At 47.7% G+C, this 13,453-nt stretch overlaps 1 protein-coding gene across 2 annotated transcripts in view; it reads left to right on the top strand.

Annotated features, from left to right (window-relative positions):
• Positions 1-8,671, top strand: part of KCND3 (potassium voltage-gated channel subfamily D member 3) — a 213,554-nt gene extending 204,883 nt beyond the window's left edge. The window contains exons 3-7 of one of the 2 annotated variants that reach the window (XM_024764889.1): positions 4,238-4,339; positions 4,674-4,763; positions 6,240-6,296; positions 7,495-7,742; positions 8,470-8,671. In XM_024764889.1, coding sequence (XP_024620657.1) covers positions 4,238-4,339; positions 4,674-4,763; positions 6,240-6,296; positions 7,495-7,742; positions 8,470-8,671 — 699 coding nt within the window. The remainder of the gene's footprint in view (positions 1-4,237; positions 4,340-4,673; positions 4,764-6,239; positions 6,297-7,494; positions 7,743-8,469) is intronic. The other variant, XM_024764891.1, reaches the window with a different exon arrangement.
• The last annotated feature ends 4,782 nt before the right edge of the window (positions 8,672-13,453 follow it).

Genomic DNA, 13,453 nt, shown 5'->3' with positions numbered 1-13,453 from the left:
ACAATATATATATTCATTATGCTGTCCTAAAGAAAAGGGCAGAAAGAGACTGGGATCGTCTTTCCAAATCAAGGAGCCTAAAGCCCTGAAGGGTCAAGGGTCCTATAGCAACCTCAACATCCCCCTCCCCCAACCCCCCAGCACTGGGCAAAGGCTGACACAGGGTTTGTTTTGGTTTTGGGTGGTGGGAATGTAAATTGATACAGCCACTATGGAGAACAGTACTGAGGTTCCTTAAAAAACTAAAAGTAGAACTACCATATGACCCAGCAATCCCACTACTGGGCATATACCCAGAGAAAACCACCACAATGTTCATTGCAGCTCTATTTACAATAGCCATGACATGACACAGGGTTTTTGTAGAGCAGTGGGGATCCAAGGTATCCTCAGCTCTCACACTAGCCCACAACAGCCCCACTCAAACTGTGCTTCAGCCACTCCTGTGCTCCCTTCCCCTCCGGGCTCACACCCTTACCTACTTCTTAGAGCATCGCATCTGCTGTCGTTTTGCCCCTGCAAAGAATATGACAGGGACCATTTCTCTGCAGAACTTTACAAAGCTCATCCTGTGTGATTAAGATCCAGAAGGAATCAGCTTAGGCTTCTTCCTCCCTCTAGCCCCTGAGGATGAGACTCCCTCCCTTCTTCCTCCTTTCCCACCCTTCTCCCTCTCCCTCTTTGCTCTTCCTTGAAATCAGAGTAAATATTTGCAGTGTTTTCACCTCCTCTTGATACTGTCTCTCTTCACAGTAGGCTCAGTTCTGCCTCTTTTCACCTTAGGCTTCCTGCGAGAGGAAAAGAAAAAGAACACAAGAATACTGCCTGCTTCCTGCACTGGGTGTGTCACAGCGAGGCAAGGAAGGCAGGTTGGGGAACTTAGTGGGGAATGGAGAGATGGGACAGGAAGGGGGTTAGGGGTGCTGATGACAGTTCTCAGCCCAGATCACATACTCAGGAGCTGTGAAGGTAAGCTCCAGCCCATGTGCCTCAGGTGGAGAGGAAAGGCTCCAAAAGTTGTCATCCTTTCCCATCGTAACTGATTGGCTTGGGGTTATTACTGAAATAATTCCACGACTCTTTGCTGCAGAGACTGGGTTTTCTAAGCCAAGTGAACTGGAGATCAAGTAAGGAGGTCTAGCAGTGGACAGAGAGGGGCAGTAGGCAACCTTTGGAGATTGGCTTTTTTCATTTCATGTAATTCCTGGAGATTCATCTAAGTCATGTGTGTCAATAGTCCATTCCTTTTCCTTGCTGAGCAGTATTCCCTGGTATGGATGCATCCCAGTTATGGTTAACAGTTTGCCTGTTGAGGGACATCGGGTTATTATAAATAAAGTTGCTGTTAACAGCCATGTGCAGGTTTTTGTGTGAACGTAAGTTTTCATTTCTCTGGGTTAAATGCCTAAGAGTGCAGTTGCCCATGTTCTCTTTTGGCTTTTCCATTTCTCTCTCTTTTTCCTTCTTCTGCCTCTCCCAGGGCAGAGATGTCAATACTCATGGTCCAAGGGCACCTGCCAGCCAGATAGCTAGGAAGTGCTTCATCGTGAAACCCTTCTCGGGGCTGACAGAGTTCTTGAGCTTATTAGCCTGAACTTGGAACTGTGCCCAGGGCGGCAGAATCCTCCATCCAAACCTCTCCTCCAGCCCTGGAATGTCTACAGCTGTTGAAAATGCGACTTTCCGGGCTTTGCTCATCAAGTTGAAAACTTGTCTGAGTGGAGTTGAAATTCAGGGAAGGAGGAGGGGGTGTCATGGAAGCAGCGTTGGGAGGTTGGAAGACCTGAGCTGAAACCTTGCCCTGGACAAGTCACTTCCTCTCACATCCTCCATTTCCTCGTCTGTAAAATAGCCTAGATGATCCCTACATTCTCCGAACTCTTACACTGTGCTCATGTCCATGGAAGAGAAGGAGGCTGACCAGTACACACAAGGACTGAGCCCATCACAACAGCTTTATTCACATGGATTTCTGACCGACTGTGTAGGATCATCTTCCTTTCTGGGCCATCACAAGCCTTGCTTGAGCAAATACTCAGTGCGAAGCTCTGTGCTAGGTGCTGAAGATAAAAATATGCATAAGTCACGGGCTCTGGCCCTCAGGGGCTCAAAGTCAAGCCAAAAGTCCTCACCAAATTACATATGCTGGGTATGGTTCTATAAATATATTGCAAACCTCTTTATCCTGTGTGGGAAATGATTAAACGATATAGTGCATTTGTTATGACAATCTGTTGCTTTAATAGCGCCCAGGGTAAGATAAGATTAAAAGGAGTGCCACAAAGGAGAGCAGGAGAATCTTTCATCTCTAGAAAGTAATGAAGACAGACCCCAGATACAAGAATGGTCTGGCTGTAAGTGGTGCAATCACATTATATAAGGCTAAAATGAGCTTGACACAACTGGATTTCCATACGCAGCTCTCAACACCCAGTGCTCCCCCAAAGCAATAGTAGCCACATCCTCAAATGATGAAGAACTTGCTTGAATGTAGACATTGAGCTGAGGGGAGGGCTGGAGCGGGATCCCCAGGAACGAGAACTGTCCTGCACCTGGAATGCATGTTCTTTGCTCAGAGAGAAGAGGAATGGTAGGGCTTACTTACCATCCTTTCTCTCCCTGCTTCCTCTTTTTATTCTCTGTCTAGAGGAGAGTTCTTCCTCAGTTTTACAGGCAGATCTTCTAGGCTCAAGTGCTGACCTCTTCGCCATATTTAGAAACCAGGGGAAGTCACTGAATTGTTCCTGCAAGGACACAGTGGTCACAGGGGGACTCCCCAGGGAACAACAGCTATCGTGTGTTCTTCGTGCTTCTGTTGACAGCCTAAATCCAAGTCCCTGGCCTCCTTTTAGCAGATGAGCCAGCCCAGTAGGACACTTGGAGGGGACACCTCCCCATGCTGGGGAGAAGGTCACAAGAAGTGAAAATTGCCACAATTTTCCAAGGACCCCTCTGTTCAGAGTCCATGCTGAAGTTAAATGTGTATTTTCCCAGAGGCAGAAGGAAGGACCCCTCTGCCCCAGAATAGGTTTGTGAGGCCTTGTGGGCTCTTCTTCCTGCAGCTGGGTCTAGATCCACAAGAGCCCAAACGTGAAGCTGCATTTTTTTTAAACCAGCAGGAAGCCCTCTACCCGTCCCTTCTCCCTCCCTCCCAGAGCCTCTTTCCTCTTAGGCCTCACACTGTGGCTGTGCTGCTGTCATAGTGACACTGATCATGGTTATTAGGAAGGAGAAGAGAAGTCAGCCTGTGCAGTGTGTCCGGCCTCTCCCACTGCCTCTGCAAGCAAGACAGATGAGTTTGCGCGGTTGAGGTACCACGCGACCCTTGCACAGGATACTGCCGAAGGCTTCCAAGGATGGAGCTGGGAGATTCTCAGTCGCCGCAGCTAAAGCCAGGGTGGTGTATGGAAATGTGTTCCATCCTCTCCTCTCTCACACCCACATTGGGCCCCTTGTCGCACGCACGTGCACCTACACTCGTTCCCACAGACATGCACGGCAAAATATACATGTATAGGCACATCCCAAAGACAGACATGCAATTGTAAATACTTCTATTGATTTACAAGTTATCAAGCACTGGGGATATATCAGTGAACAAAACAAAAACCGCTGCCCTCAAGGAGTTTACATTCCTGTGGGGAAAGAGAGACAATAGCGAGATAAATATGTAAAACATATACTACCTCAGTAATGAATGCTAAGGAAAAAATAGAAAGAGGGGAAGGAGTTGAGGGGCACCTATACACACTCCTTGCTTTTCTTATAATTAACTGGTATTTGGGCACCTGCTGTATGCAGGGAATTGCACTGGACCCTAGGAGAGAATCAGGAGAGCTATAACATGGGCTCCTTTAAAGAACTTGCAGTCTGAGATGAGAAATACCCCAATGCAATACTGAATGGATAAAGGTCATGAAATTTGAGGAAGGAGGGAGGAATTTGATGAGTGATATTTCCCTGGTCAGGATCACACCCAGGCTGGAGAGACAAGTGGAAACCCCTAGGCACTCTGACCATGACCATGCTCACTCTGTACAGGGGGGTCACAGCCTTTCTGACCCAGTCCCAGGTCTATAAACAGAAGTCTCTGCGGCGGGGAAGAAGCAGCTTCCTCCCCTTCATCACCTGGGAACCCAACCTTGCTGGGACAGCCCACTGTCGCTGGCTTGGCCAGGCTCACTGTCTTTTTGTCTCTCAGTCTCACTCACTCTTTTATTCTCTCTGCCAATCACAGAAGGCCCGCCTTGCCAGGATCCGTGTGGCCAAAACAGGGAGCTCCAATGCCTACCTGCACAGCAAGCGCAACGGACTCCTCAACGAGGCACTGGAGCTGATGGTAGGTGCCTGGGGGACGTGGGTTGGGGAGACGGAGGGGAGGACGGGCTTGCTTTTTCTTCCTGGGGGCATCAGCACTCCCACCCCAAAGCCCCAAAGTTTCCCCAGGTAGCAGCCACCCTCCACATAGGTCTTCCATAGGGTTCTCATCATCACCCCTAAACCCCCTTTAGCTCAAGGGCTCCCAGCCAAAGGCTAGCATGGTCTAGGGTGACCCTAAAATTTGGTTCATCCAGATTTTTCCAGTCCCCGCCTCCCTTCTGTGGAGAGATGAAGGAGATGGAGAGAAGGAGGGCCAGCAGCTTTACACTCAGCCTCTCCTCTTCTCCTCCTAGGGCACCCCGGAAGAGGAGCACATGGGCAAGACCACCTCGCTCATCGAGAGCCAGCACCACCACCTGCTGCACTGCCTGGAGAAAACCACTGTGAGTCCCAGCCCAGTGCCACCTCCCTTCTCATTCCTGACCCCTGACCCTTTTCTGAGGTCAGAACTTACAGAGTGAGAACTCTGTCCTCACGTTCTCACCCCAGGCTTCAGAAGTCAAAATTTGTCCCCTTAGATCCAAAGAGTAGCAATGAGGTCTCTATCAGCCCTCAGGAGGAAGACCCCAAGGAGTGGGGCAAAGCCACCAGGGTCAGGAGGCCCGCAGCACAGAGGAGGCCATTCCCCCAGTCTTTCCACACACACCCTACATCCGTCCTCACAGCCCATTTCTTAGTTACTGAGGCCTAAGGGCTCTGCCTATCAGTTTCTCAGCTCTGATAAGCACCCCTCTTCAGAGCTAGGGCCGAATTTATACTAGGTTACTACAGGACAGCAGAGAAGAATGTCAGTTTTTGTCCTATCCCTGGGGCTAGGTTGATGCAATCTGTGGGTCCCTTTTCTCCTTCCATTCCACTTGGAACAGGAGAGAGTGAATGAACGAAGCAGTGCCTATATTTCTCTAGCCACGGATTTTACCAGTACCACCCCATCTCAGTCACCCTGCAATTCCCAGGGAATTCAGATTCTGAAAGGCTGATTGCTAAAGATGAGTCATGGCTTAGGGTGCCCCAGCTGGAATGTGGAATGCTTGTGCCTCACCAACACACTGAAAGGAAGGGCAGTGGGGTCAACCCTGGAGCCTTGGCAAAAAGTGTTAGGAATAGTAGGGAGGGAGGAGAAGTTAGGCTGGACAACCAAAGAGAGACAAAGAGAAACTCCTTCTTGTTCTTCTCGAGGACCTCCTTCCCCAAAAAGCCTATGGTCAGGGCTCAGCACACTAAGGAAGGAACTTTCTAATTCTCAGTGTTCCATATCCTGGCCTCCCAAATGTGGGGGAAGTAGATGTTAGGCGACTCTTAGTATGGACAACTGCGGACGCTGTGGATGGCAGCTGAACCCAGTGAGGGCTTCCAATGTGGGAAGGTACTCTGAAAACCCTAGTTTCCAGGACTTAGCCAATGTTTCTTAGTGTCAAGAACCATCCAGGTGTATCTAGAATTTCTCTCAACGACTCAGAGCTTGCCAAAGAAATAGGCCTGGACCCAACTGCCCTTTCCAAGTTGCATGTGCTGGGTGGAATGTGTAAATTGAAAGGATATGGGTGAAAATATTTGGGTTTGAAGAGATGGAATGTTGGCATTGAAGGGGTGGAATGCTGAATTTGAAGGAAAGAATGTCGGATTGTGGGGATATTGGGATTAAAGAGATGGAATGCTGCATTTTAGGCAAGGAATGTTGGACTCAAGGGATGGAATGTTGGGACAAAGGGGGAAGAATGCTGGAAGCAAGGGATGGAATGTTGGACTGGAAGGGTGGAATGCTGGGATTGAGAGATCGAATGTCAAAACTGAGCCTGGGAATGCCGGAATGTACAATCAATGGTGTTTTTATCTTCTGTTGGCATGTTGTCCTGTAGGGGTTGTCCTATCTTGTGGATGATCCCCTGTTATCTGTACGAACCTCCACCATCAAGGTATAACTTTTTAAAATTTCAATTGATGTTTTTCTCTCTGATTCTTCTGAGTCTGTGGAGTCTCCTCTTCTTGCCCCCTGGTCTGGTTCTCTGCATGAGCTGTTGATTCTTCTTGGGCTTATCCTACCTCTGCTGTCACACCCAGTACCAGCTCAGGCTTCCAGTTTTTTTGTGCCTTTCTGATTCCCTTTTTGGACCTCCCCAGGGGCTTGGAGGGGTGGTGGAACATGGAACCAATGTTGGTACCTTGTGAGTGTCCATGTGCCACATCTGTCTGTGCCACCCGCCCAGCTCTATGGGGACTCCTGGTATTGGCTGTCAGGGCTGGTCTCTCTCTGAACTCTGTTTTCATGATACTTCTCCTCAGACTTTCTCCTCACTCTGGCAGCCTTGGCCAGACCGTTCATGGCATAGATGTTTAGTCACCTTGGCTAAACAGCCATATGTTCGTTATCCTGGGCTCCACTCCACCCCATCCTGGTGGCCTCCATCAGGAGTCTGTTAGCATCCCCTTCCCATGCTTACACTTGACTTAGGGAATCCTGTGCCTTTAGGTATATTAAGGAGCCATACCCCATAACCAGGTGGAAAAAACCCAGTACTCAAAAGCAATCATAACCCTGAGTGTGTGACCGCATTGGCCTTCAAGAGCAAGGCTCTCCCAATACTGTGAATAATCCAGTGCCTTTAAAAGCTTATGTCTCACACTTGCCCAGGATTCATGAGGATCTCACCCAGTAAATCCAGAAAAGACGACCCAGCGTACCCACTACCCATTGTTAGTGACTCCTTACCTGCTGCTCCCTGCCCCCCGCCACCAGAAGATCCTGTCAAAGCCTGCAAAGTCCGTCAAGTCTTTGCTTCTAGCTCTGAGGATGCCACTAAGTCCCTCCATGTCCTCCGTATCCCTTCAGCCAAAGCTGTAGACGAAGTGAATGTCACATCATGATTTCACAACCGCAGTCTCCGCCCTCCAGTCTGATGACCAGGGCTGTCAATGGGAATCTCCTCCTTCCTTCATTTGATGCCTGTGGGATATCCCCCATGTCCTGAATGCTTATCTGTGCTCCAGGCAGCTGGGAGCCCTTCTCCCAAGGCCCAGAACAGAGACAGGCAGCTATACAGGGTACGGGGGCTTACCCCCCCCACCCCTCCTCCTACCTCCTTCTCCTACCTCTTCTCCCTCTGCTTCCCACAGAACCACGAGTTTATAGATGAACAGATGTTTGAGCAGAACTGCATGGAGAGCTCAATGCAGAACTACCCATCCACACGGAGTCCCTCACTGTCCAGCCACCCGGGCCTCATGACCACCTGCTGCTCCCGTCGTAGTAAGAAGACCACACACCTGCCCAATTCCAACCTGCCGGCCACCCGCCTGCGCAGCATGCAAGAGCTCAGCACGATCCACATCCAGGGCAGCGAGCAGCCCTCCCTCACTACCAGGTGGGTGGCTCCCATCTCCATCACTCCCTAAGGCTTGCGACGCTCCCTTCACAGAGTGAAAGGCTCTCAGCATTAGGAGACCCCCGGGGGTCCTCAGCCTTCCCTCCTCCTTATCTAATGCACGAGTCCCTCACCTCACCTTCCTCCCCCCACCTTCCTTCTCATCCTTGCAAGTTAACCCAAAGGCCTCTCATATGCTTTGGAGGATACTATAGCAGGTGTAGGCCCAATGTGGGGTTAGATACCAGAAAAAATAAGAACAACAAAAACCCATAAATGACCTACCCTAGTGCAAAGAATGGACTGTCTTCTCAAGACAATAATTTTCACAATTGTGAAATTATACGAAATTTCGGCTTATCCCAGGCTGATTTTGAATCACAGACTGACTCTCTACTTATATGTAGGCCACTCCCCACTACCTCCAATGAGTGGCAAGGAATTCAGGGAAACCGAAATCAAATGCCACAAGTGATGGGAAAAAAATCCACTGGAGGGAAAAACGTATACTCTGAATTCCAAAGCCCAGTATCCATGACTTTTACAATTCGGGGTAGTTTAGGAATAATAATCAGAATGGATCATTACAGGCCGATTACCAAAAGCAGAGGTGGAGGGACACCCAAATCACCTCCCAGTTACTGTGAGCTAGACAGGTAGAGGGTCAAGGAAGCTTTGGGACACTAGCAAGATGAACCATCATCAACTCACTCTTTTTTTATCCCAGTCGTTCCAGCCTTAATTTGAAAGCAGACGACGGACTGAGACCAAACTGCAAAACATCCCAGATCACCACAGCCATCATCAGCATTCCTACTCCCCCAGCGCTAACCCCAGAGGGGGAAGGTCGGCCACCCCCTGCCAGCCCAGGCTCCAACACGAACATTCCTGCCATAGCCAGCAATGTTGTCAAGGTCTCCGCCTTGTAAAACCACTGGACAGAGGGCCAGTGCGGGTAGTGGGAGTGAAGGGGGCTGGCATGTTGGTGGGTGGCCACTGTGACCACTCCCTCCCCTTCCCCCACTATTTCTGCCCACCCTGTTGCACCCCCAACACTGAAACCTGTGCCTGGAAGGAGAAAGAGGCAGCAAAGGGGCACCTGAGGTTCACTGCTGCTAGCGTGGACATAGCCCTGTGCCACTGCATCTCACAGGGGCCAGAGGAAAGGGAGGGCGGGGCGGGTAGGGATGGGACTGTGCGGTTATAAGCTGCGAGCCAGGACAGGGCCCTGAGTGGGGAGCCTCAGACCAAATAACCATTGTTTCTGGAGACCCCAGTGAGGAAAATACAAGACCAAGAGCAGCACAGAGGCCGAGTTGTCACATGCAAAACAGGAAGAAAATATAACACTGTGTATTTAAGCACCTTTTTCAAGGCTCTTAATGGATAATATTTATTCATGGGAAAAGGTGGAAAACAAAAACACCAACGGAGTTTTGTGAAATGTTTTTCTCCATGGACCCAATACCTTTGAACCAAAACAATGCATTTTGTGAGGGGGGTTTGTTTTTTTTTTTTCTCCTTTTATAGCAAAAGCTTTTAGGCTAAGAAGTCAGTTACTGCTGAGTTCTCTCTTCGTTCCCCCAGGTAGGTGAGGTCAACTGAGCCTGGGCCCCACTGCCCAGCTGACCTGCACAGAGCTGCCACGTGACCACACAGCAACACTCACCCTCTGTCTGCCCCTGTCTCCTTTGTCTCTGTACCTCTCTGCTTCACCCCCTGGCTGTTTTTCTCTGTGTCCAGGCATCTGTCTCCACATGGACCCCAGTGATACCGAGACATGTTAGTAAAGCCTTCTCCACTGCCAAGCGCCTGCAGACTCGTGCCAAGGACATGAATGCAGTGGTGGAAGAGAAAAGAATAAAGCAAAAATGGGCATTTAGGGATGAGGGAAGTCCACCTTAAAGAACAGGGTGCTTCCCTTGCGGTTGGAACCACTGGTGTTGAAGTTTCCATTTCTGGGTAAGAAAGGGAATGACCACATTTATCTCACTGGGATCTTGGAAAAGGAAATCGCTAGCACCTGAGAGGCACAGGCAATGCCAGTGTGTGCCAGTGAAGAGAGAAGAGAAGAACCCAGGGCTCCCAGCTGCAGTCAGTCCCTGTGGCACCTTGCTCTGTACCCTTCTTTCAGGACCCACCGTAAAGCCCATCCAGAGCTCTGACGAGAAGCCCCAGGAGCAGTTTCCCGCAGAGAAGGCAGCAGTACGGGGACCAAGCTTCTGACTTATCTCACACCTGAGGCAACTCCCACGGAGGCTGCGGAAGGTTAAGCCTGTGTGCCTCACGAAGGATGCTCCAAAGAGTGAAATCAAGTAAGAGATTATAGATGATTCTTATCTGGTCTGAATGATGCCTTGAGATCTGAAGAGTCTTCAGGCCTGATGTCCCTGAAGATAACTGAAATGGGGGAGAAGCCTGATCACCTCCCTGAAAGTGAGGAAGTGAATATTATTTTTGGAAAACCTGGACACATTTCTGTGCAAGTGGTTTGCATCCTGATGGGGCTGGGAACAGCATTTCCAGAATCCAATCAATTTTCACTGCTTTTAGCAGAGCAGGTGGGCCTCGGGGTTAGTGACCAGGCCCTTTCTGCCTTCCCCAATCTCCAACTACCCTATTACAGTCTCTCTAGCCTGGACTCTGAGACACAGAGCTCCTTGGGAACTCTTTATCCATTCAACAGCTTAGTGGTTGGCTGTTTAATGCCAGGCCAAGAATTTTTCTGCCCACCTCAGCCATCCAGAAGAGTTTCACTAGCTGGGAACCTAAAAACACCTTCAACGGGCTTCCCTATGACCCCAGCTCTACTGACCCTGTAGAAGGAGAAAGTCAAAGGGATGTGAGGTGGCACCTAACCAGAAGGTGAGCAGAAGGGCAGAGGAGACGGAGCCTTCTCCTTTACGCTATCCTCACTGAACACTGACTGCATCCCTTCTCTGGGTCTGGCCTCAAGGATTTCCCCCTAACCCGAGAAAGGGGTGGTCTGGCCCTCTGAGCTTATGGCGTAAGTAGGCAAAAAGCTTTACAATTACAGAGGAATACGTGTGTACACACAAACACACAACAACCTAAACACACTTGCATACTTAATCCCATTCACGTCATCCACATATCTCATTAGGGAAGGCAGAGGACTGGGCTGGACTCCATTTAGAAGGCAGGCAAAGGACTAGAAAAGGAATTTTTCTTTTGAAAGAATGGGTAATGGAACGAAGTTAAACAAGGTTTAAGTTTCTAAGTATATATCATAGGAACCGAATGGGGTAAAGGATAAAGAGGTAAATAGGAACATGGTTACACACACATACGAACTGCCTGTGTTTAAGAACAGGTCATCACAGAGTTAGAATAATGACTGCTCCAACCCAGGACCTGTTTGGTAGTGCACCAGGGGAGCTTACTAGTGGTTCCCACAAAAATTAATGAAATTTAAAAAAATCATGTCCCAAATAATTTCCCACTTTTTTGACCCTAATGAACTGAATGTTTTGTATTTCTTCAATTTTATTTCCAAATCCCACATTACGCCAGTTCCTAAACCACCATTGTTAGACTAACCCCTTCATCTCCATCCCCCAATGTAGCCTTAGCCAAAGATGAGAGACCCTGTTCACACAAGAAAATGGCTCATCTACACAACAGAATAGAGCAAGACTACACTGCTAAAGGGCATTTGTGAGTAAAAAGAAGGTCCAAAGTGTGCCAAATCAGTTGAATGTCTAACTCATTGGCCAGGGACTGAAGAACCAGGATATTATCAGGGTTTTCAGGGGGCAATGGCTTTCTGGTGAAATGACTCGAGCTTTCATAGTTCATGAACAACTTCAGCATAATAGATTTACAAAACTACCTATCCCATTCAATCCTACTCAACATTAGGGAGGGTTAAAAACCAACCAACCAACCAACCAATAAGCTATATTGAAATGAATGGAAACTTAGAAAACATGGAATAGAGTGAATCAGAACTAGAAGAGATTAAAGAATATCTAAGTCATTTTACAGTATAGAAGGCTGAGGCCCAGAGAAATTAAGTGACCTACTCAAGGTCATGCAGTTATTTAATGACAGGACTGGGACCAGAACCCAAGTCCCTTGGCTATTAGTCTAATGCTTTTCCCTACACCCACTGCCTCTCAGAGCAACGATGCTTTAGAGAAGACCCATCAGAGATTACTTGTTATATCTAGAGACATAGCCTTATGTGAATGTCAATTATTACTTGGACACAGCCCTTGGAAACCACTGACTGTACTAATCCAAACCATACTTTGGAAACCACCATCCACTAGATACAACTAGCTATGGACTATCAATTCTGTCAAAAATAGGTGAGTAGGTGAATAGTCAGGTTTTTTCAGTCAAATGCTGTCTCTCCTCGAAGAGCGGGCTAGGACAACATTTTGAAGCATACCTTCTATAGTCCTTTTAATCCTCTCCACAACCTCTGGTGGTAGTAGATCAAGTACCTAAATCCTTGATTCACAGAGAAGAAAACAGGCAGAAAGAAGCTGAGTGACATTCAAGTTCACATGGCAAGCTAGTGGCAGAACTATGTTTGCAATCCAGGGCTTAGACATCTTGTCCCGGGACCTTTTCCTCTACATCATGTAGCATTACTCTGAGGATTGCTTATATATTTTAATATCTGGATTTCAAGGCTGGTGATTAGGGAGAGGAGGCATTATACTCAAAACCACCCTGAACCAGGACCTCCAGAAGCAAACTCTGTACTATTTCTCCTTCATCCCCTCTTTTCGTAACTAGTGTCAAGCTCGAGACTCACTGCATAGAATCCTGTTCAAAAGACTAGATAGTCTCAATGATAGTTGAACATACGAGTCTACAGTCATACAGGAGTATGAAGTCAGCAAGTAGAAAAGTGAAATTAAGAAAAATAATTTGAACAGAAATTAAGGTGGATAGTTAATGCTGATCGACAATTAACAAAAAAGTCAACTTGTGGATATGTTGAGGACTTTACCCAGTTTTCAAACTATGATTCCTGCAGTTCGGGATCATGTTACTTGTTAGAATATTGGCAGGGAAAGTACATTGGAAGATGTACCTAGATTTTTTTCCTTATCTTTGTTTTTTGTTTTTATTTTAACTTTGCAGAGGTAGTGGTTGAAATTTATCTAAACCTAGATGTTTAGGTTATTAATGAATTCTAGTGATCCAGGTTCCCTCATTTCAATTACCAGGTAACTACGAGGCAGAAAGATCCTAATGCTGTTAATCTAAGGCAATATTTGTTTCCCTTCTAATCTAGTTGGCATGGTAACCATGACAAACAGGAACCAAAAAGACTTTTATTTTCCCTTTCTGATGTCCTTATGAAATCTCAGCATTTGCAACGCTTTAAAATGATTGAAGGAGAAGCATTGTTATGACCCATCACCCTCGGAGCCCAAAGAGCACCATGAGGAGCATCATTAGAACTAAGAGAAAGTGGATCAGAAAAAGAAACAGCTTTAAAGGGGTTCCTTTTGAGTCTTGTTTTCTACTCAGAATGTTCTATGTTTTTCTCATCAAGTGTGGGAATGAATTTATCTTAGCAGGTTACTTAACTACACTGGATGTCACACTAACCAGTGTAGGGCACTGACCCAAGTCCTGGGGGGGCTCCTTGGACCAACAGACTATTTTACAAACCTGGGTGGTGGGAGGGATGGTATATTTTTGATAATCAGACATTCCAATGTAAT

Source organism: Neophocaena asiaeorientalis, unplaced genomic scaffold (assembly GCF_003031525.2).
Source record: "Neophocaena asiaeorientalis asiaeorientalis breed wild unplaced genomic scaffold, Neophocaena_asiaeorientalis_V1.1 scaffold62, whole genome shotgun sequence".
Lineage (NCBI taxonomy): Eukaryota > Metazoa > Chordata > Mammalia > Artiodactyla > Phocoenidae > Neophocaena > Neophocaena asiaeorientalis.
Note: the sequence above shows the minus strand (reverse complement) of the source record. Positions and strands in the feature narration are given on the sequence as shown.